This window comes from Lithobates pipiens, unplaced genomic scaffold (genome assembly GCF_037356315.1).
Source record: "Lithobates pipiens isolate NorthernLeopardFrog02 unplaced genomic scaffold, aLitPip1_a1.2 Scaffold_16, whole genome shotgun sequence".
Lineage (NCBI taxonomy): Eukaryota > Metazoa > Chordata > Amphibia > Anura > Ranidae > Lithobates > Lithobates pipiens.
Genome location: NW_027507748.1, coordinates 365027148 through 365050465, shown reverse-complemented (window position 1 = coordinate 365050465; position 23318 = coordinate 365027148). Strand labels below are relative to the sequence as shown.

At 41.6% G+C, this 23318-nt stretch overlaps 1 protein-coding gene across 2 annotated transcripts in view; it reads left to right on the top strand.

Moving 5' to 3' along the window:
- The window catches only part of TMEM54 (transmembrane protein 54), a 67714-nt gene that overhangs the window by 6578 nt on the left and 37818 nt on the right, over positions 1–23318 (top strand). For both annotated transcript variants that reach the window (XM_077482030.1, XM_077482031.1), the window contains exon 2: positions 14350–14531. In XM_077482030.1, coding sequence (XP_077338156.1) covers positions 14350–14531 — 182 coding nt within the window. The remainder of the gene's footprint in view (positions 1–14349; positions 14532–23318) is intronic.

Genomic DNA, 23318 nt, shown 5'->3' with positions numbered 1-23318 from the left:
CCATTGATGTGTCCTGTAATGCATCTGGCACTCATTTACAAATGTAGTCTTGAGCCAAGCCATAGAGCCAAGCTCTTCTCATCTGCAGTAAGAACCGAGTGATCAAACACTGCTGATCACTCATATCTCCCCTGTCAGTCACCAGCTCTCTGCCCTGCCCCTCCAGCACTCACTGGTGCTCTAGGCTGTGGAGTTGACGGGAGGTGCTGGGCTAGGCTCTCAGGGGATTGCCAAGAGGCTGAGCCACCTGCTGGTCCAGGCATATGAGTGGATCCTGACCATATGGACCATATGGAGTCTGCACAGACTCCGTGTTATCGGCTGACAGTGGGCTTTAGCCCACTGTTGGCTGAAAATAGGTCACAGGAGTGCAGAACAAACTGCACTCCGGTGACCTACAGGAGAAGTATAGGCAAAAAAGCGTCGGCCATACTTCTCCTTTTACCTGTACTAATCTGCCTTCCCTGATCAGGGATGTTGGTTGAAGTACTGACCAGGGGCATGCCATACTGCTGAGCTCTGTGTGAGCTATTTGCTGAGAGTGCTGACCGGTGTGTTCTGGTGGGGGGACCTCCACTGCCTCAAAGCACCCCTACATGTTGAGGGCATGTGGTCTGGTATGGTTTAGGCGGGGGGCACGCGCTCGTCCCCCCCCCCCCCTTTCCTGGCCTGCCAGGCTGCATGCTCGGATAAGGATCTGATATGGATTTTGTGAAATTTTATTTCATTTTTTTAAATAAAGACCGTGATGTGCATATTCTTGCTGCAAATCTATTGCTAGAGATGTTTTGTCCAACTGAATGAGGCAAAATGTCTGCTTGATGTACCTACTACAATGAAAGAGTGTTTATGTGTCTGGTAGTACTTATCGAGCATTAAACTTAACACGCGCCTGTGGCGGAATTATTCTCAGGGCAATGTAAACCCTTTACCATTACTGTACTCTTTGTTTACTCTTTCCATTTAGTTTTTTGTTAGACTCATTTTTCCCATTAAAACATTAGTGAAGTGCTGTAACAAAAGGGGATGAGCTTGTTATAGTTGCATACCGAGTTTGTTATTATTTATATTCAATACCACTTTACAGTAGGATATGCAGTAGCAATATATATATATAATATATATATATATATATATATATATATATATATATATATATATACATATATTAATAACAACCTGAATATAACAGGAGACCAGAAGATTGATTGTACCTTAGATCTTACAAGCTGATAGATTCAGATTATATTTATTTACAGTACCTTGGGCAGCATCAGTTCAAAACTCTCTGTATATACTGTATATGTTCAGGAATAAATAGTATGTGCGTTTACAATGTATAAAACCTGATAACTAAGTCATTAAATGTCATCGATCCATATTGCTACCATTTGTAATATCTAGGGATGTAAAGCATTCTCTTAGGAAACCTATCCCTGTGCAGATGGCAGTTGAACAAATATCCCATTAGTTAACAGTCATGGCCTTGAACAGAACAGATTGTTAATAATTACAATCTGTTTGCTTTAAAGTTAAATATCATTGCAACCCTGTAACTTTAGAAAATACTCTTTACCACTAACTAGTCCCACCAAGCACACATACTGTATACTGAACTTATATCAGCCGATGATTCATACATAATTTTGCCAAATTGACTCTTCATCTATCCAAAGGAAATGTAGCCTGTCAAAGAAGAACTATCTTTCTAAGAATGGCAATTACCTGGCTGTCATGCTGATCCTGACATGATTGTTGTGAACCCTGAGCTGTGTGTGAAGTGAAGCTGATCACATTCAGGGAACTAATATTTTTAGAAGAAGGCCACCAGTGTCATATCGTTTTTTTTTTAAGATGGGTATATTTTCAAGTAATAGATATTAATTTATAACCATTTTCCCACTGGGCACTTTCACCCCCCTCTTGTCCAGGCCAATTTTCAGCTTTCAGTACTGTCACATTTTTAATGACAGTTGTGCAGTCATGCAGCTGATGAGGCTAGGCACTGATGAGGCTGCACTGATATGCTGCACTTATGAACACTGATATGCTGCACTGATGGATACTGATTGGTACTGATGATCAGTGCCGTGATTATCCATTTAAATGTCCCCCGTCACAGGATTGCCAGTCATCAGCTTTACTTTCCTTAGACAATAAGCTCTGAGGAAAGGAAATGCCGATAACCGGCATTTGTTTACATGTGATGAGCTATGATTGGACACAGCCTATCACATGGTAAAGGGCCGCTGTGACTGGCCCTTTACTTTGATCTGTGAATCCATGCGAAGGACACAGAAATTACAGAGTGCATGATGCACACCCGAGGGCATGGGGTGGGGTGGTTATGGCAGGACATAATTAGACACCCTCCCAGGGCTGGACAACCACACTATAGCAGAATGATGGCTACAGCACCGTTGGTAAGTGGTTAAAGTATTTTCCTAACAAGCAGTTATATACGTTTAAAGTGGGTTTCTAACACTCATACTAACTATTCTGTGGAAGAAAGATCTTTATACTTACCTATTCTCAGGCTGCCCCAGTCTGGTCATGCGATCCACTCTTCTCTATAAGCTAGCAACAGCTTCAGGGGAGAGGAGGGAGCACTGATAATGGTTGGCCCATAGTAAGCCTATGAATGATGTTACCGTTTAGGGACTCCAGCTGTTATTTGAAGGGTCTCCCCTCTTCCCTTTAGCCAATGCTGGTTGACACAGGGCAGATCATGTGATCAAACTGGAGAAGCCTGAAAATGGGTGTGTATATGTATCTTTCTTTCACAAGATAGATAGTATTGGTGTTAAAAGGGGGGGGGGGGGGGGGGGTGAGAGCAGTTTTAAGATTATTTTAAACCTGGAATTCCACTATAAAAACAGTCCATACTAGGGTCTTGTGCAAGGGTTTTTGACACCCTAGGCGAAACCTCATTTTGCCGCTCCACCTCTGACTCCACCCCCTTCGCCCTACCCATGTATACCCCAACTTTTTAATGGGGCATCCATCAAATGAAGCCCACCAGGACCCATCAAATGTAAACAGTGAAAATAACATACTAAACCAAATACAAATAAAGTAAAAAAGCAGGCACTAAAAAGTGAGATACACATACAAATTGGACAAAAATGTAGCAGCGCTAAGTGAAAGAGAGATATAAACCTCCCAGTAAACAGAATGAGTGAATAATATAATTAAATATAATTATTACTATAAATATCAATCCATCAATAGAATAAATAATAAATTAATGTGAAAAATCCAAGTAAATAAAACATGTCCAAAAAGGAAGTGTCCAATTTAAAAATCACCACCCTAGATGCAACCGCTAAGTGAAAATAAACGACAGTGAAGAATATGTCCCCAAAAAATATTCAGTGAACAATCCACCACTGTAGGCAAGGTGCGACGACAGGTGAAATGCATGCTTACCAACTAGAAAGCTAAATTAGCTTGTAACTTGCAACCCAGACTGGGCCTGTATTGCTGGAATGCTCCAATCTCAAATCTGTGTCCTAAATGGGCAGCAATCTCCAGAGGGTCCACCAGGTGTTTAGCAGATGATCAATCTCGTCAGGACCAGGAGGAACGTTATTATGAGCCAAAAAACAAGGGGACTCACCATAGTGTGATACCATCTAATACATGTTTAATTAGATAAAAACAAGATACACTTACAAAAATAGGAAGAGGAATAGCAAATATGTACATGAGACACGAGTCCACTGAGATGTAGTACACGGTGACGTCAGCACGTCAACTCCTCCCAGGGAGGATCTACCGGCAAGACGTATGGATTTTAGTTTTTTTTTTTGAAGCACATGATTAGAGCCTGAGGCTTAAAAAAAAGGCTTAAAAAAAGGGGGGAGGGGCTCTGCACCCTGAGCCCGCCCAGTTGTGTGACAATAGCGAATTAATATTCACTATTGTCTTGTTGATTCTCCTCCTGGCCAATCAGGATGTGGGTCCTGAGACCCGATTGGCCGGGTGCCTTAAGACTTCCGGCCAATCGGGTCTCAGGACCCACTTCCTGTTTAGCAGGGAGGAGAAGCAACAGCCCCGGAGCGAGGAGTAGCTGGAGCGAGGAGCAGCAGCGCTACCCCGGATCCTTATCAAGTGCCTCCTAAGGTAAGGAGGCCTCTGATCACTGCCTTCACATCTGTCTCTCTTGCGGGGGAGGGGTTGGTGATCGGCGCCTTCCCATTCATCTCTCGCGGGGGGGTTGTATTGGTTTGCTGCTCCCCCAAAATATTAAGCACACTGTACAGACCGTGGTTTTTTTAATACGTCGGAACCCACATGCACCCCTTTAAATAACTTCAGACCAGGCTCATAACGGTTAATGTAACTAGGCAACCCTCCATGAGGCCAGACTCCATAATGGCATTGTCCATGGCTGGATGACTTCCGAAAACCCAGGTGTCCTTAGCAGCATCATACGATTCCGTTCACAGGCAGTCTAGAACCCGCTGGACCTGGAGAACCTAAGCCTTTTTATAGCACAGGTGGGCTGGCTAGGACCACTATCCTGGGAACTGAGCTTGTAATATTCAATCCTTTTCCCAGCCTTGGCCAGTCGCTGATTCACTATACCTAAACACAGTTCAACCTGCATACTAGTGTATTCTGTCAGCGGAGGAGTCGCACTGCTAAAAACAATAGCACAACAGGGGGGATTCCCTCATCCACCTCGAATGTGTGGCCAATTAAAAAAAAAAAATCCAATCTTAAAGTTTACAGTGCCAGAAATAATCAGATGCTAATATAAAACTCCAGACAAAGAGCTGTTTCACCTGCCAAAAGGTTTATATTTGTGTTTATGCAGTCAAGAGATTTATACAGCTTTGCCAGACAGGATAGCCAGTCTGATTACCTGACTTTTTTCTACTGCAGATGTGAAATAAAGATAGGTCATCTCCTTTACTTCATGCTGCGACTGGACGGCAATTGAGCATTCGCAGTCCATCCCACTGGCATTCTGCTCTCTTCTCCTGTCAGTATGTTCCTTGTCAGCACATATGTACTTTTATATAATACATTGGATTGACTCCTAGAACTGCCCTCCTGATCTTAGCCTGCTGCTGCTGCTGTTCAGAGGATTAGAAAATGCTGACATAGTGGTATGCGTGATAGGAAGTCATGAATATTAACCCAAACCAACCACACAGCCTCCAGATACGCTCTCACTGAATGAAATATTCGGACAGACTGACAGAATGATTCCCTGCCTATCTTGTCAAAACAGTGTAGTGTATCATGTGGGTAAGGGAAAAACACTGCGCTAAACCAAATACATACAATACTAAACATATGTGAGATATGTGCACCCAATGTGTAAATATACAGAATAAAGCTGCTGACACACAAACAAAAAAAGTTCAAAAGCAAATATAAAGTGTAGCGCTAGGAGGGTAATAAATATGTGCAACAAATGCCAAATCCTGAATGGTGTTTAAAAGAAAAAGGTGACAACAGTGACCCAAAAATAAATGTCCACTAGTATTTGTCCACTTTCAATGAGCTATGTCTTCTAGCACCAATTTTCACACACAGTAGATCTTGTATCAAATTGCTACAGCATGCAGACAAGAGGGTGGGTACTCTTCTGCCATACAACATTGCGTCATACGAGCTTGGAAGGCTATGGTAGCCAGAGATGGTGGATATCCGGCTGAATGGTTTCTTCCGCAATAGGGTTAAATCCACATCTACTACAGTCAGGATCCACGCTTCTAAACTGGCGGCTGAAAGGGGGATGGACAATCGGAAGTCGATCTTGCAAGGATTCCTCCAAGGTAACTCGTCAGAGTTAGGGGAAAAAAGATACGGAGGCGCTCCACATAGTATAGGTCAACCAATGAAGGTTTATTGAAAAAAAGTTTAAAAACCACCATACAAAATGATTATACAGCATAAAAAAATCACATGATAAAATAAAAAGCAATACGGGGGGCAGAAAATGCTGGCCCTACACGTTTTGACCGCAAAGTCTTCTATTGCCCCATTTTCTGCACCCCGTATTGCTTTTTATTTTATCACGTGATTTTTTTATGCTGTATTTTAAGCTCATTGAAAGTGGACAAATACTACACCATTCAGGATTTGGCATTTGTTGCACATATTTATTACCCTCCTAGCGCTACACTTTATATTTGTATGTGTAAGTGTAGTGTATCAGACAGATCTCCCAGAATACATCACCATTTACTTAGTGGAACTGAACCTGATTCAGCAGTGTTGTGTGTTCATTTTTGGGACAGGTCTAATTAATTCAAGAGCAAGAAGCTACGTGATAGGTATTTAAATATATAATCACCTTCGGGTGTGGTGTAACTATGGCTATGACACATGAAGGAAATATTCAATAAATCAACCAATCAGAGCATATGACGTTCATTCTATGTGGGAGTATTTAAAGTGTACCCAAACACAAAACATTTACATATTTAACCTTGGCTTTTGGAGTGGTGAGAGTTTAGAACCACTGTTGCTTTCTGTGACTTTGTATGATCTCATGCCTCTGGGGGTCCTCCTTGGCTTGTTTTGGTAACCATGTCTGCTGTGTCTAGGGGCTTTTTTAATCAATCATATGATGACATTTGCCTAATTGTCCTCAGTTGTTTTTTTTTTCTTCTTTTTTTTATGTAAGCTTCCTCGAAGAGTGTAGGAGAAAACTAATGCAATCATGTCATTCCTCTTAAACGGGAAATATGTTTATCACATGGAGGCATAGTGGGAAAAGGAAGGGGAGCAGTACTAACTCCATGCTTAGTGCATGTTAAGCTCCATGGCTGCACAGCATCACTGGTTACTGGGAGGCTGTCATGCTACATAGCATCACTGGTTGCTAGCATGCTGTGTAGCGACAGCATCCTAGCAACCAGTGATGTTGTGTAGTTGACAGCAACCTAGCAACCAGTGACATAGAGTTGTTCCTAATAACCTCCGGTTTCTTTATTAACAAATTATTTTTAAATTGTCACAGGTACTCTCTGTGTGTATGGAATGGTCTATACCTTCAGTACATCCATAGTCTTCAGGACTTGCAAGTGCTTTTCCAGCAGCTAATGGAGGAGACCCTCTTGGGACAGCAGATGTTACTGGAAGGGGATGGCCAATTGGTCTAACAACTGTTGGTATTGATCAACGTGCAGGGAGGACATAGTGGCTTGCAAAGGAGCACAGATCGGTTTTACCACTGGTTGGGATAGCGCCTGGGTACAACGTAGAAGTCCACTATTACCATGCACTTCGGTAGCGGAATAGGGGTTGGTTCCCAGGTTAACTAGATGGACCAGCACCCTACCCCAATGGGCTTTTGACAGGGTATGGATCATTAACCATTCTCCTGAAACCTTGAGGACTCTACAAGATCCTATCATAATGGTAGCCCCTTGGAGCGTCCTGTGGGATCCAATAGGTAATGACCAGATAACGTCTTGATGGGTGGCCATCAGTAGCTTTTGGGTGTATGGGTGACACCCTCTCGTTTTGTATACTGTCTACCTTCTCTGCCGTAGGCCTTGATCACATTGAGCCATAAAGCCTGCAAGCCACACCCTTGTTTGTACCCACGGAACTTCTTGACTCCTGTCTTTCAGAAAATTCATACTCAGGATAATGGTTACCAAGGAATCCACAAAACTGCGGGTAACTGTGACCACAGCCATTGCTCCACCACCTGGTGAAACACCTGAACCATCACCCAGGTGACACCTTCCACCACAATGGGCAAGTTGTTGGCTGTTTTCAGAGACAGCCATGACAGGTCCTGCTGGTCCCGGGTCCCAAACTGCTGCACGTAGAAATCATACTCCATGATGGTAACTTCAAACCCAGAGTCTATAAGGCAAGGGACCATCTGATCATTCACTAGGGCAGTGACCACAGAGCTCAGGGCAAATAAGGATTCTTGCCTTGTAGGACATTGGTGTGATGTTCATGGTGATTGTCCCTCCGTCCCAGGAACCTCTAGTTTAACAGTTGACGAGAGGTACTCTTATTCTCAGGGCAGCCATGTCTCCTAGTCGGGTACCGGTAGAAGGGCCACTGATAAGCCAGTACAACCGGCCCTGTTGTACTGGGCCCGGCATCCTCAGCTCAGCAGGGGGGCCCCACCCAATCAAAAAGACAGAATGCAGAATATAAAAAAAAATGCCTTTCTGAATTACACACCCCTGCTCCTGCTAACTTATTAGTAAAATGTTAACAAGGTCAGCACCCAACAGCCATGTCATGTGACACAGTGTGACAGTTTCAGCCATGATAGAGCACCTGCTGCCTGTGTGTTATCATAATGCTGATGATCTTAACTAGTTGCTGACCACTCCATAGCAGATTTACTGCTACATGGCGGTCATGCTGCGCAGGATCATGTGTGTGTATATATACGTGATCCTGTGTTTTCGGGAATCGGCAAGTCCGGCGGACTCGATGTATTCTGGTACCCACCAATCATTCAGTACACCAACAGAACGGCAGTCTGCCTATGTAAACAAGGCAGATCGCCTTTCTGTCTGTAGACCATATGGAAGACATTGATCCTGTGTTCATGTAAAACAGGGACAAGGATCTATGCCTTCCATTAGTAAAATCACCTCCCCCTCAGTAAGAAAACACTTGTTTAGGCACATATTTAACCCTCTGATTGCCTAAATGTTAACCCTTTCCCAGCCAGTGTCATCAGTACAGTGACACTGGTCCCCATAAATGCATCAAAAGTGTCAGTTAGGTGTCTGATTTGTCCGCTTCAATATCGCAGTCCTGCTATAAGTCACTGATCACCTCCATTACTAGTAAAAATAAATAAAAATTCCACCATAGTTGATACTAGATTGTACAAACCAATCAATATACGCTTATTGGGATTTATTTTTTTATTTTTTTACCAAAAGCATGTAACAGAATACATATTGGCCTAAATTGATGAAGATATTATTTTTTTTACTTTTTTATAGCAGAAAGTAAAAAATATTGTTTTTTTTTCTCAAAATTGTTGGTCTTATTTTGTTTATAGCGCAAAAAGTAAAAAAAAACTGACTTGATCAAATATCACCAAAAGGAAGCGCTATTTGTGGGGAAAAAAGGAAATTTTTAAGGCAGGGTCTGGGGAGGGGCCAGGCTGAAGAGAGCTCCATCAGGTAGGCTGTACGGGGCCCCATGATTTCTATCGGTGGCCCTGGCCGGTAGTGGCCACACTGCCAGCATCTCAGGTCCTTAGAGAAATGGACCAACTCCTGCTTGACTGTAGTAATTTCCTAAGGCATGGAAGCCATATTTTTTGTCAGCTCCTGTATGGCTGTTTGCAGGCTCAACAACGGCCAAGGAATTAAAACCTCCTCTGTAAAGTATATTGGCTCGTTTTTCTTTGTCACTGCAATAGTGGCTTTCTCATCCTCCTGTTCTTGGTCCACCACTTCCACCACCACATCACTGAAAGTGAGGCAAGGGTGAGACCTAACTCGTTCCTGCAGGGCCCGCTGGACAGGGCTAATGCTCACCCCTTCCATGAATTGGTCCCATAACAGCTTGTCTGGAGTGCCTATATCAGCACACCCCTGTAGGTCTTTCCTCTTCCACCTCACACACGATTGGTGTGTGAGGAGGAGAACCCGGTAACATCTTGTTATTGCAGTTTGTTTACATTTAGTGATCAACTGTGAAAGGATCACAGCCGATCACGCGGTAAACAGCCGCCAGCCAATAGCTGTTTACCACCGTTGGTGACAAGCAGTGTTCCCAGGAACACGCCTTCACCGACGTGTATGGGCAGCGAGCTCCCGATCGCGCACATGCGCCGTGCAAAGTGGGGTGGTAGCACCTGTGATCGGCCGTGACTTCATCACAGCCGATCACGTGTTAAACAGCCATGCCCAATGGCTGTTCACACCCCTCGTGGCGAGCGGTGTCTCCGTGACACGTCACCACCGAAGGAACAGGCATGTTCATGCACGATTGCGTGCATTCCCCGTTTAAATGGGAGCCGTCATATGATGCCCTCTCAGAACGAGAGCCGCGCCACCTGGCCGTCATATGACGGCCAGCGGGCGGCAACTGGTTAATGTACAAATAGTGGTAACACCCAAAGACAGGAAGTGTGTTACTGGCCAGATTACCAGGTGAAAATAAAGGAAAAATCATTGAAGCAGCCCCAGCATTTGAGGACTGGAATAAATCAGATTTTTTCTGGATATCACATCTGAGCCTGAGAGCTGAAGCCCCATAAAAGCTGATTAAAAGGCATGGTACCCCTGTAGGGGTGTATCTCTCTGGAATAAACTGGATTTTCTCTGAATACGAAGAACCATATCGCATATGGGCTTGAGAGGTGGAATCGCATAAATGCCAATTTAATGGCACAGTACCCCTGCAGGGGTGTATCTTTCTGGTGAGTGGGGAACCTTGTGGGGGAGCACGCAGTCACCTGAAGAATATATTCCAAGCACTAAAGTCACTTTTTTCTTGCTGGATTTGCACAACTGAGGACTTTTTTCATTTTTCATTTGTGGACACTAAAGACTTTTTGCTTTTTTCGTTTTTTAATGTTTCATTTTTTTTTTTTTGTTTTTGTTTTATGCACATAAGTTACATTTCTTTGTTTATGAAATATTTTTTTTTGATATACAGTGCCTTGCAAAAGTATTTGGCCCCTTGAACTTTTCAACCTTTTGCCACATTTCAGGCTTCAAACATAAAGATATAACATTTTTATTTTTTGTGAAGAATCACCAACAAGTGGGACACAATTGTGAAGTGGAACGAAATCTATTGGATTTTTGAAACTTTTTTAACTAATAAAAAAATGAAAAGTGGGGCGTGCAAAATTATTCAGCCCCCTTGCGTTAATACTTTGTAGAGCTACCTTTTGCTGCGATTACAGCTGCAAGTCGCTTGGGGTATGTCTCTATCAGTTTTGCACATCGAGAGACTGAAATTCTTGCCCATTCTTCCTTGCAAAACAGCTCGAGCTCAGTGAGGTTGGATGGAGAGCGTTTGTGAACAGCATTTTTCAGCTCTTTCCACAGATTCTCGATTGGATTCAGGTCTGGACTTTGACTTGGCCATTCTAACACCTGGATACGTTTATTTGTGAACCATTCCTTCGTAGATTTTGCTGTATGTTTGGGATCATTGTCTTGTTGGAAGATAAATCTCCGTCCCAGTTTCAGGTCTTTTGCAGACTCCAACAGGTTTTCATCCAGAATGGTCCTGTATTTGGCTGCATCCATCTTCCCCTCAATTTTAACCATCTTCCCTGTCCCTGCTGAAGAAAAGCAGGCCCAAACCATGATGCTGCCACCACCATGTTTGACAGTGGTGTGTTGAGGGTGATGAGCTGTGTTGCTTTTACGCCAAACATATCGTTTTGCATTGTGGGCAAAAAGTTTGATTTTGGTTTCATCTGACCAGAGCACCTTCTTCCACATGTTTGGTGTGTCTCCCAGGTGGCTTGTGGCAAACTTTAGACGAGAATTTTTATGGATATCTTTGAAAAATGGCTTTCTTCTTGCCACTCTTCCATAAAGGCCAGATTTGTGCAGTGTACGACTGATTGTTGTCCTATGGACAGACTCTGCCACCTCAGCTGTAGTTCTCTGCAGTTCATCCAGAGTGATTATGAGCCTCTTGGCTGCATCTCTGATCAGTCTTCTCCTTGTCTGAGCTGAAAGTTTAGAGGGACGGCCAGGTCTCGGTAGATTTGCAGTGGTCTGATACTCCTTCCATTTCAAAATGATCGCTTGCACAGGGCTCCTTGGGATGTTTAAAGCTTGGGAAATCTTTTTGTATCCAAATCCGGCTTTAAACTTCTCCACAACAGTATTACGGACCTGCCTGATGTGTTCCTTGGTCTTCATGATGCTCTCTGCGCTTTCAACAGAACCCTGAGACTATCACAGAGCAGGTGCATTTATACAGAGACTTGATTACACACAGGTGGATTCTATTTATCACCATCAGTCATTTAGGACAACATTGGATCATTAAGAGATCCTCGCTAAACTTCTGGAGTGAGTTTGCTGAACTGAAAGTAAAGGGGCCGAATAATTTTGCACGCACCACTTTTCAGTTTTTTATTTGCTAAAAAAGTTTAAAATATCCAATAGATTTCGTTCCACTTCACAATTATGTCCCACTTGTTGGTGATTCTTCACAAAAAATTAAAATTTTATATCTTTATGTTTGAAGCCTGAAATGTGGCAAAAGGTTGAAAAGTTCAAGAGGGCCGAATACTTTCGCAAGGCACTGTATATCCTACGTACACACATCCATATGGGATGCTCTCTCTTTTCACTTGGTAATTTTGCACTATTATATGCATGAGGTTTGGAGTATATGGTTATAGATATTATAGCCATACTGTGTGTTTTTTCCACATATTTGCACTTTACAATTTTATCATTTGATTGTACTAGTTTATCAGTGTTTTGGAGAAATTCAACATATAATAGTACCTATGCGATTTTAAATACCAGTCGCATTAGGTATCATATTATTATTTTGCACCTTTTCTTACACTAAAGCGTTTTCTATGGGCATCTAGAGGCTTTTTTCACAATTTATTGATTTTATACTTTAGGAACGTGATAATTAGAACACCCATAATTGACACAGAAACGTTAACGTATACTAACAAATTTATTGAATTGAAGTGACGCCCGGTTTGTTGGAAACAACGGTGATCTTTTTCTCCAATATTAGGTAGCGCTGGATACCCCATTTTTATAGATTACTAACCATACTGGTGACGCAATAGGGATAAAACTTTTCTGTGCGAGGGAATTTAATAAGACATGCGGCCATTCACTAAAATTAGAAGAAAAGCGGTTTAACCTTAAACTGCGTAGATGGTTATTTACTGTAAGAGCGGTAAGGGTGTGGAATTCCCTTCCACAGACAGTGGTTTCTGCTGGGATTATCGATAATTTCAAAAAATGATTAGATAAGCACCTGGACGACCACAACGTACAGGGATATTCAATGTAATACTGACATAAAATCACACACATAGGTTGTACTTGATGTACTTGTGTCTTTTTTCAACCTCGCCTACTATATAACTATGTAACTAAAGATGGCCACGGAGGTCATTCAGTGCAGCAGCATCCAATCAGATGGCTGCTTCCCTGATGACACCTATGGAGACCTCAGAGGAACCAGAGGTCCACTTGACCTCCCTTTCCTCAGCATAACATCTGCCGAAACAGCACCACCTGTGCAGGAAGGCTAAAGTACACCTGCCTACATACTTATTATTCATATAATTTATACATCAATTCTAGTAATGGTTATAGATTTTCTATCAGACAATATGATTTTGTCTTGTAAAGTAATTCTGGCATTTGTGATCTATACACAATTATTTTTTGTTAAGTTTTATATAGAACATAGCATGGCTGTAGAGTAGCTGCTACTAAACTGGGTCTAAATACCACATTTTTCAAGGTGTGATATAAAAACTTGCCATATGTCATACTCACACCTTTCCAAAATGGGAAAGGTGGACACCAATTGTAACTCAAAATGTTTAGGTCATACTTCCATCCTTTCAAATGGAAGTACAGATGGTGTCACAACTCCATGGTGAATAACATCTATGCTTTTGTGCAATTGTAGACACTTGTAGCAATCAGCGCCAGAAGAAATCCAAAAATGTGCTTCTGAAACTGATTGGTTCAATAAATAACAAAGACTGTAAACATGTTATGCCCTGTACACACATCGGACTTTCCGACGGAAAATGTCCGATTGGACTGTGTTTTCGGAAATTACGATCATGTGTGGGCTCCATCTGACTTTTTCCACCGGAATTTCCGACACACAGTTTGAGAGCAGGATCTAAAATTTTCCGACAACAAATTCCGATCGTGTGTAGACAATTCTGATGCAGAAAGTGCCACGCATGCTCAGAATAAATTATGAGACAAAACAATTGGCTACTGGCCCCTTTATAATCCCGTTGTACGTGTTTTACATCACCTCGTTCTGAACGATTAGATTTTCCAACAACTTTGTGCGCTTGTGTGTATGCAAGACAAGTTTGGGCCACAATCCATCGGAAAAAATCAGACAGATTTTTTCGTCGGAATGTCCGACCGTGTGTACAGGGCATTACAGTTCCATAAATGTGTTTTATCCATAATATTCAGATGGGATAACTCAATTATTACATATCATTACCCTCTTAAATTATATTTGACCTGACAGTAGAAGAAAATCACATCTATATCTTTAGGCAATATGTGATAGAAATCAGAACTGAAAAGTATTTTTAAGAATTTTTTATAAAGTTGTACTTCATTTTAATCTATATACTCTTATGTATGTGTTACTTTTGTTTACCTTTCTTAACAGAAGCCCTGGATAGTTCCCAATATGGAAAGATCCTGATGAAAGTTGGTCTTGCACTGATTGTGGTTGGACACCTGAATTTTATTGTGGGGGCTATTGTACATGGATTAGTGCTGAGACACGTTGGACGTAATTCCCTACAATATTCCTTGACCAACATCATCGCTGTGACAACTGCGATTGTGGTAAGTGCACAAATTTGTACATATATTTTGGTATGCATGGTTTGATTATACCAACACTGATTGTACTACAGTTCCTTGAAAAAGTATTCCTACCCCTGGAAATTTTCCACATTTTGTCACGTTACAACCAAAAATGTAAATGTATTTTATTGAGATTTTTTATGTGATAGACCAAAACACAAAGTGGCATATAATCATGAAGTGGCAGGAAAATGCTAAATGGTTTCCTAAATGTTTTACAAATAAATATCTGAAAAGCGTGGCATGCATTTGTATTCAGCCTCCTTTACTCCGATACCCCTAACTAAAATCTAGTGGAACCAATTGCCCTCAGAAGTCACCTAATTAGTAAATAGAGCCCACGTGTGTAATTTAATCTCAGTATAAACACAGCTGTTCTGTGAAACAAACCAGACAGGACAGGGATAAAGTTGTGGAGAAGTTTAAAGCAGGGTTAGGTTATAAAAAAATATCTCAAGCTTTGAACATCTCACAGAGCACTGTTCAATCCATCAATGGAAAATCGAAAGCGTATGGCACAACTGCAAATCTACCAAGACATGGCCGTCCACCTAAACTGACAGGCTGGGCAAGGAAAGCATTTATCGGAGAAGCAGCCAAGGGGTCCATGGTAACTTTGGAATAGCTGCAGAGAACCACAGCTCAGGTGGAAGAATCTATCCGCAGGAAAACTATTAGTCGTACACTCCACAAATCTGGCCTTTATGGGAGAGTGGCAAGAGGAAAGCCATTGTTAAAAGAAAGCCATAAGAAGTCCCGTTTGCAGTTTGTGGGAAGCCATGCTGGGGACACAGCAAACATGTGGAAGAAGGTGCTCTGGTCAGATGAGACCAAAATTGAACTTGTTGGCCTAAAAGCAAAATGCTATGTGTGGCAGAAAACTAACACTGCGCATCAACCTGAACACAACACGCCATCCCCACTGTGAAATATGGTGGGGGCAGCATCATGTTGTGGGGATGCTTTTCTTCAGCAGGGACAGGGAAACTGGTCACAGTTGATTGGAAGATGGATGAAGCCAAATACAGGACAATCTTAGAAGAAAACCTTTTAGAGTCTGCAAAAGACTTGAGACTGGGGTGGAGGTTCACCTTCCAGCAGGACAGCAACCCTAAACATACAGAAAGAGCTACAATGGAATTGTAACTAATTGCAGTGAAAGGTGGTTCTACAAAGTATCGACTCTGAGGGCTGAATACAAATGCACGCCACATTTTTCAGATATTTATTTGTAAAAAATTTGAAAACCATTTATTATTTTGCTTCCACTTCACAATTATGTGCCACTTTGTGTTAGTCTAACACATAAAATCTCAATAAATGCATTTACGTTTTTGGTTGTAACATAACATAATGTCATGAATACTTTTTCAAGGCAGTGTATATAATGCTGTGTACTAGAAAGCTATTACCGCTTTCTTTTTCTAGCAAATGAGAAGAGACAGATGTTTCCTGAACTAGACCCATTTCAGATGGGCACCGAAGCTCCAGTGCGTTACTCCCCACTCTAGTACGCCCTTGAGGGACAGGTACAGTGTCCAGCCGGGCTGCAGACAGCCTATCAAAATCTGTTGCAGGCTGCGGCCAAACTTTGTCCTGAGTTGTATCGCCATTTTATGGCCTGAAGCAGTGGAAGGTAAGCACTGCAGCTAAACAGCCCCAAGTGCAGGAGACCTAAAGAGTCATGTAAACATCTCCTGTAACCTTCTCTCCTACAGTGCTTTCATAGGGCAGAATAGGGGAGAAAGAAAAAATAAGTTATCACATCCTGTTAACTACTCCTTTAATCTTGCTGCACTGTGTAAATAAAGTCCTGTTCATAGGAATTATTAGATTGATTGCTGCTGCTGCCTTGTGTTCCCAGGTGCTTAAAGTGGTTGTAAACGATCACCTTGGAAAACAATTCATTCAGTTTGAAATATAAATAAAAAGCAAACCATTTGTGTATAGATTAAAAACATTATAAATGTTCCCTTTTTTATAAGTGATCACATTCCCTCTGTTCCCTCTGTTCTCAGCTGCATAAGAGCTGGGGGAGGAGAAGCAGATGGACACTGAGCTTCCCAGTGAAAGGCTGTGCAGAGGGGTCTGTCAGGATAAGTCCGATCATTAGAGGAAAGCAGGCTGGGTTCCCAACCTGCTCCTGGGTTAGCCCCCATATCAATTTTTTTAGAAAATCTTATGCAGTTTGTTAGATCTTTGTTAGATCAGGTTAGATCAAACGTTGTTTGTGTTAGATCTCACACAGAAGAATCAATATTAACAGTTATTTGCTGGGGGGGGGGGGGGGCTAAACCTTATCAAAAAATTTACCAAACAGCTATTTTGGAAGCTATTTGTTAGATCTGGTAAGATCAAGTGGTTTAATGCTAGATCTCACATAATTGGAGACTTAAGTGATTAATGGGGGGTTGTCCCCCCATTATCACATTTTCTGGCAAAAAATCATTCAGGCTAATAGATATTTGTTAGATCTGGTAAGATCAAGTGGTTTTAATGTTAGATCTCACATCATTTCAGAGATATTCCATGTACAATTAGAGATATTAGGTAGTACATAAGGACAGATTAGTCCCCCCACATGCAGTTTTCTGAACAGAAATAATTCAGGCTAATAGATATTCGTTAGATCCAGTAAGATCAAGTGGTTTTAACATTAGATCTCACATAATTTTCAATTTATTCCATATAAAAATAGATATTAGGTGGTACATAAGGACAGGTGGTAGGTCCCCCCAAATTTCCTGGCCACAAATCATTCAGGCTAATGCCACGTGCACACGACCAGACTTTCCGGCAGAAAAGGTCTGGTGGTCTTCCCGACAGACTTTCAACGCAGTTATGACGGACTTCTGAACGAACGGACTTGCCCACACACGCACGGATAAAGTCAGTTCGAAAGTCCATTCATTTTGAACGTGGTGACGTATGACGGGAGTAGAAAAGGAAGTTCAATAGCCAGTAGCCAATAGCTGCCCTTGCGTCATATTTGGTCCGTTGGACCAGCATACAGATGAACGGTTTTCCCAATAGGAATTGAGTCTGTCGGACAGATTTGAAACCTGTTCTATTTCTAGGTCAGTCTGAATTGTTTAAAGAAAAATGATCGGATTATCCCACACACGATCGGAATATCCAACGGAATGATTCTGTCTGACCTATTCAGCTGGAAAGTCCGGTTGTGTGTACGCGGCATAATAGGTATTCGTTAGATCCGGTAAGATGTGCCTAGTACAAAAGTTCATATCACTCAGAGGTCTTTGTGAAATGTTTATTGGTTGAGAGCATCAAATATAGCTAACGTATTTTAAGGCCCCCCTCTTCCTCAGGGCATGATCAGTGGATGTTATTAGAATCATTTTGAGATGCAATAGAAGACCTATGTTAGGATTTTATAAAGACTGTCAGATCCTGATGGTACTATGCTGGCAGTTCGTAGCACTCTTAACTAATACAATTTAAAAAATACCTCTCATTGATATGAATGTTTGTTTGTACTAGATGCTTCTCAAAAGCCACATTTACTTTAACCTGATAATTCAGCCTTTAATTTCCTGTCCTAGGGTGACAATGGTACTGAACAGTGTTGCCCCCCCCCCATGAAAGGGAGTGTGTTAGGACAACATAGCACCTCCCTCTTTTCTCCACGACTGGGGGACATGTTTTGTAGTCCACTGAAGTAGCAGAGAACAATGCTGATTAATAGAGGCAGAGCGTACAGGAAGTTATCAGCTCATACAATTTCAAGATGGATGAACAGGTATGTTTTGTTTTTTGCACTTGTTGAACAGATATTAGAAAACATGTTCAATAGTACATTTAACAGACCAAAAGGGAACAAATAAGAGCCCGGGTGCCTGAATGGTCAGTAACTAACCTGCTGCTGTGCTGCACACAGGTTTGCTACCATCTCTGAGACCAGTCAGCTCTGCAGTGCACTCTCCAGCACACCTCCAGCTCCGCGCTGGCTGTCCCACATTGCAGGAATGTGGATACTGGCCCCACCCCTCAGCTGAATTACCCAGGGGGAGAGGTGGCCGAAGTGGCTGCGGCTGCAATCACCTCCGTGGCTGCACCATTGCTCTCATCCCAGCCAGCGCATGAGTCCTCTCCCAGTGCTGCATCAACCCTCAGCAGGGATGGGTAGGAGGGGCGGACTGAGCCTCTCATGGACCCCCTACTGACCCGGGCCCTCCAGGCAGTACCAGAATGGCCAGTCTGCCCCCACTCAAAAAGAACTCATCCCTCTATATCATACCACTTCATTAATGTTTTAATGGGTAAAATGAGTCATACAAAAGATAAATGGAAAAAGTATACAAAGAGCAGGGTAGTGATAAAATGTTACATTGGCACTCATGTAGCCACAGGCATGTGTTGTTTAAAGCATGATAAGCAGTCCTGGCATATAAATACATTTTTACTATAGTAAGTACATGAAGCAAGCAAATTACATCATTCAGCTGCACAAAGCATCCACTCTAGAAGTAGGCATGAAATATCCTTATATCTGGATTGCGAATCAGATTACATTGGGTGTAAACAAACTCTTTCTATATACTGTGTGTGTATAAATATATATATATATATATATATATATATATATATATATATATATATATAAAAATGTAATACATGTACATTTTTATTAAAAACTCTTTAATTGCAGTGTGTGCTTTATACATATAAATAGACAAAATGGATAGTACAGATAAAAGGATACAAACACTAATTTGAGCTCTTTGAAAGAAATATCATATTGCAGTGCAAAAAGCACCAAGAAATAACCATCCTCGTCAAAGGCTAGTAACAATATGATTCCCCTACTACACCCTAATTTCTGTCCCTAAGCAGCCCTGGTGCACAGTATTCTAGGGAAGTCTTCAGATTTTCTGACTCTTAACTGTTTTTACACATCCATATGTATACATCCCAACGTTCTGAAATGTTGAATTGGGATACCTTTTAGCGTATAATATTTAGGCAAAGGAAACGTCCCTGCCACAGACCCTTTTACAGTGACCACAAAACTCTAATATGCAGAACATGACTGGCTAAACTACACAAGTACTTTTTTGAACTTTTTTTTCTACTTTTTATATTGGCTTTTCAAAATAGCAAATGCAGTAACATAGAGGTTGGATAAAACATTTAGTGCAGCATAACAAAAGTATATATTGTATGGAGATATACATATCAGACCAAAAAGGGGGACACCTGAGGCTGTCAGAGGGACAGGGGGCTTTGGCCTCAAAATGCATACAGTCTGTGTTGGTTCACACTGAGGCAGCATGACTTGCCTCAGGCGACCTGGACACGACCGATGCAGCAACTTGCAAAATGACTTTTCTATAGAAGTCAATGAAAGTTGCCTCAAGTCGCCCCCAAAGTCGTACAGGAACCTTTTTCTAAGTCGGAACAACTTGTCTTGCTCCGATTAGAACGGTTCCATTGTAGAGAACAGGACACGACTTGTCAGGTGGCTAAGTCGCCTGACAAGTCATCCCAATGTGAACCGGCACTCTCTCTAAATAAGGGACAGTTGGGAGCTCTGTCCAGCAAGACTACTTACCCCAAAATACTTCTAGCTTGCCCAGAGTTCGTCAAAGGCATACCACATTTTTTCAAAGGCATACCAAGTTGTGTGACTGAACATATATCTTGTAATTGCTCTGCTGAAGATTCTGTTATAATAAAGTTAGTCCAAACCCTGAAAAATTGCTCAATATGCTTATCCTTCTGTAGACTTATGTATTTGATTCATAGGCATTTAATTATATAGCAGAGTTCTAATATCAGATAAGGTATGGGAGACAGATTGTAACCATCTATTTAAGATGCACATTTTAATGTCTAATATACATATGTGCTTCCATCCCATCAGATGGGAAGTTTGGTCTCCCTGAGATTGCTCTATATGATTTAATAGTCACATCTTAAGGGGGGGACCCTATATTTATTGATTACCTTGTTTAAATAATCAACAGCACTCTTCCAAAATGCTGCTATGACCAAACATTGTCACTTATGGTGGACCAGGTTAGGCAAAGATAGTTTGATCTTTGGGCAGTCAGTTATCCAACCCTGGAGTCAATTCTAAGGTGCATATTAAAGGCTTCATAGGCCCTATGTACAATTTTGAGCTGAATCTCACTCCACTTCTTGTGAATTTTTGCATGTTTTATAGCATTCCACCTATTTATATTATGTTCACAGTATCCTCCAAGGGCTTGCCCAACATATGTGCCATTTTGAATGTCAGGAGAGGTGGACAGTTTGTGTCCTGACCTATGAGACTTTGGATAAATATACAATTCTTATAATGATTTCCTTTGCTGAAGGAGGCAACGTTGTCTAGCTTAGTCTGTTAAGGAAAAGTTGCCAGGTGTTCCAAAGTTGCAGTCAGAAAACGCAAAATGAGAGATCTGAGGAAAGGTCATGAGACATCTAGTATGAGTTTTACTGTCCAAATTTGATATGCTTTTACAATATATAGAAGAGATAAAGGGCATTATGATTGAGGGCACCCACAGTAGTCAAAATAGCTTTTTAGTTTACTCCAAACTATAATGGTTTATCTAAGTAACATGTCTTTCATAATATAGTTAAGAAAATGACACATGGCGGTATGCAAGGTCACTAGCAATGACCAGGGCATCGTTAACTGTAGTGCGGTAATTGTTTAAAAATAGGTACAGTATTGTTAATCCAGTCCCTCACATGTCAGGCTAAGCTTGCCAAATTGTACAGCTGGATATTTGGGAAAATTACTTATTTGCAGCATGAAGATGCTGAGTTTACCTAGAGAGATTTGGGCCTTTTTCCCTTTGCGAATAAAGGTCCAAAAAGCCTCTGTACATCCTTATGTTTCAGCAGGAAAGGCAGATGGGCATGGGCTATATTAATTAAATAAAACGGAACATTTTGATCTATTGGCACCTGTCCATGGTAGACAGTTCCCTTTCAATTTTGGCAATAGCAGGACCAAAGTTTCTATTACTGATATTTCCTAGGGAATAACAATGCCTAGATAGGTGATAGCGTCCGATTGTATCTTGAATCTACACTGAGACAACCCATCCTTTAACACGCCAGGCACCTCTTTGGAGAGAAACAATCCCTCATTATTGAGATTTACATACAATCCTCAGAAGGACACAAACAACATTTTTATGGGAAATTATGTTGGGTATGTCCAGCTGAGGCTGAAAAAGGAAGAGCATAACCTTGTCTCTTCCCTTTTTACAGTGGGGAATAATCCAATAGAGTGGAAATATAGATTTGAGGAGTATTGTAGAGCATTAACAATAAGTTACCTGTGAAGCTCATATGCTTTAATACCTGTTTTAACCATGTCTAGGAGACATCATTAAAAGCCCTTTCATCATCTAGTGTTTTAATGATATCTTAATATCTTATAATACTTCTATACTGCCTCGAGTTCAGCTTTAAAATGGACCTGAACTCAAAAAGGGAAGATTAGCTATGTAATACCCTGGGTTACAAACAAGATAGGGTCTGTAGGTTTGTTCTTAAGTTGAATCTGTTTGTAAGTTGGAACAGGTAATTTTTTTAAGTGTAGCTCCAGCCAAAAAAACGATTTTTAAGCTTTTTCTATAGCATAGGGAAGGGTTAACATCCCTGTAATGTTTGTTTTGCTGTCTGTGCCCCTGTTCAGAAGATTTCATCTCCCGTTCTGTCCCAATGACAGTTGGATTTTGAAAATTTTGGGTTGTTGTGGAAACAAATCTTGGTGATAAAGCATCAGTGTAGACACCATAATAACTGTTATGTCGCGTACACATGGTCGGACTTTCCGGCAGAAAAGGTCTGACGGAATCATTCCATCGGATATTCCGATCGTGTGTGTGCTTCATCTGACTTTTTCTTTTGAAAATTCTGAGGGACCTAGAAATAGAACATGTTTTAAAACTTTCTGAGGGAATCAATTCCTATCGGGAAAACCGTTTGTCTGTATGCTATTCCAACGGACCAAAAACGACGCAAGGGCAGCTATTGGCTACTGGCTATTGAACTTCCTTTTCTAGTCCCGTCGTACGTTATCGCATTCTAAACAAACGAACCTTGGTGTGATCGTATGTAGGCAAGTCCATTTCAGCGGAACTCCGTCGGAACTCCATCCAAAAAAAAGTCAGAGTTTATTCTGACAGACAAACCGATCGTGTGTACTCGGCATTACAAGAGTGAATTTCCCTTCCTAGGGGTAGATTTCCTCTCACTTCCTGTTGTCTCCTTCCGTTTGTAAGTAGAAGTCATTTGTAAATTCGATGTTTGTAACTAGGGGACCGCCTGTAGGGAACATTAAAGTGGTAGTAAACCCGCTGAATTATTATTATTTTTTTTCATACCTGCAAGGGAAAAGGCATAAGGAGCTAGTATGCACCGCATACTAGCTCATTATGAAATACTTACCTTAGAATGAGGCCGATACACGCCGAGGGACCTGACACATTCCCTCAGCGTGTCTTCCGGAAATCGCGGCTCCGGCGCTGTGAGTGGGCGGAGCGGCAATATCGTCACTCGCGAGAGATTTCTTTCCGGCAGGGTCTGGTGTCTGCCGAGCTTCCAGCTGAGAAACCCCTGTGCGCATGCGCCGCTGCAATCAGCGGCTCATTGCTAGGGGAATATCTCCTAAACCATACAGGTTTAGGAGATATCTTTTTTTACCTACAGGTAAGCCTTATTATAGGTTTACCTGTAAGTAAAAGTGAAAAAAAGACTATACAAGAAAGCCTAATAAGTAAT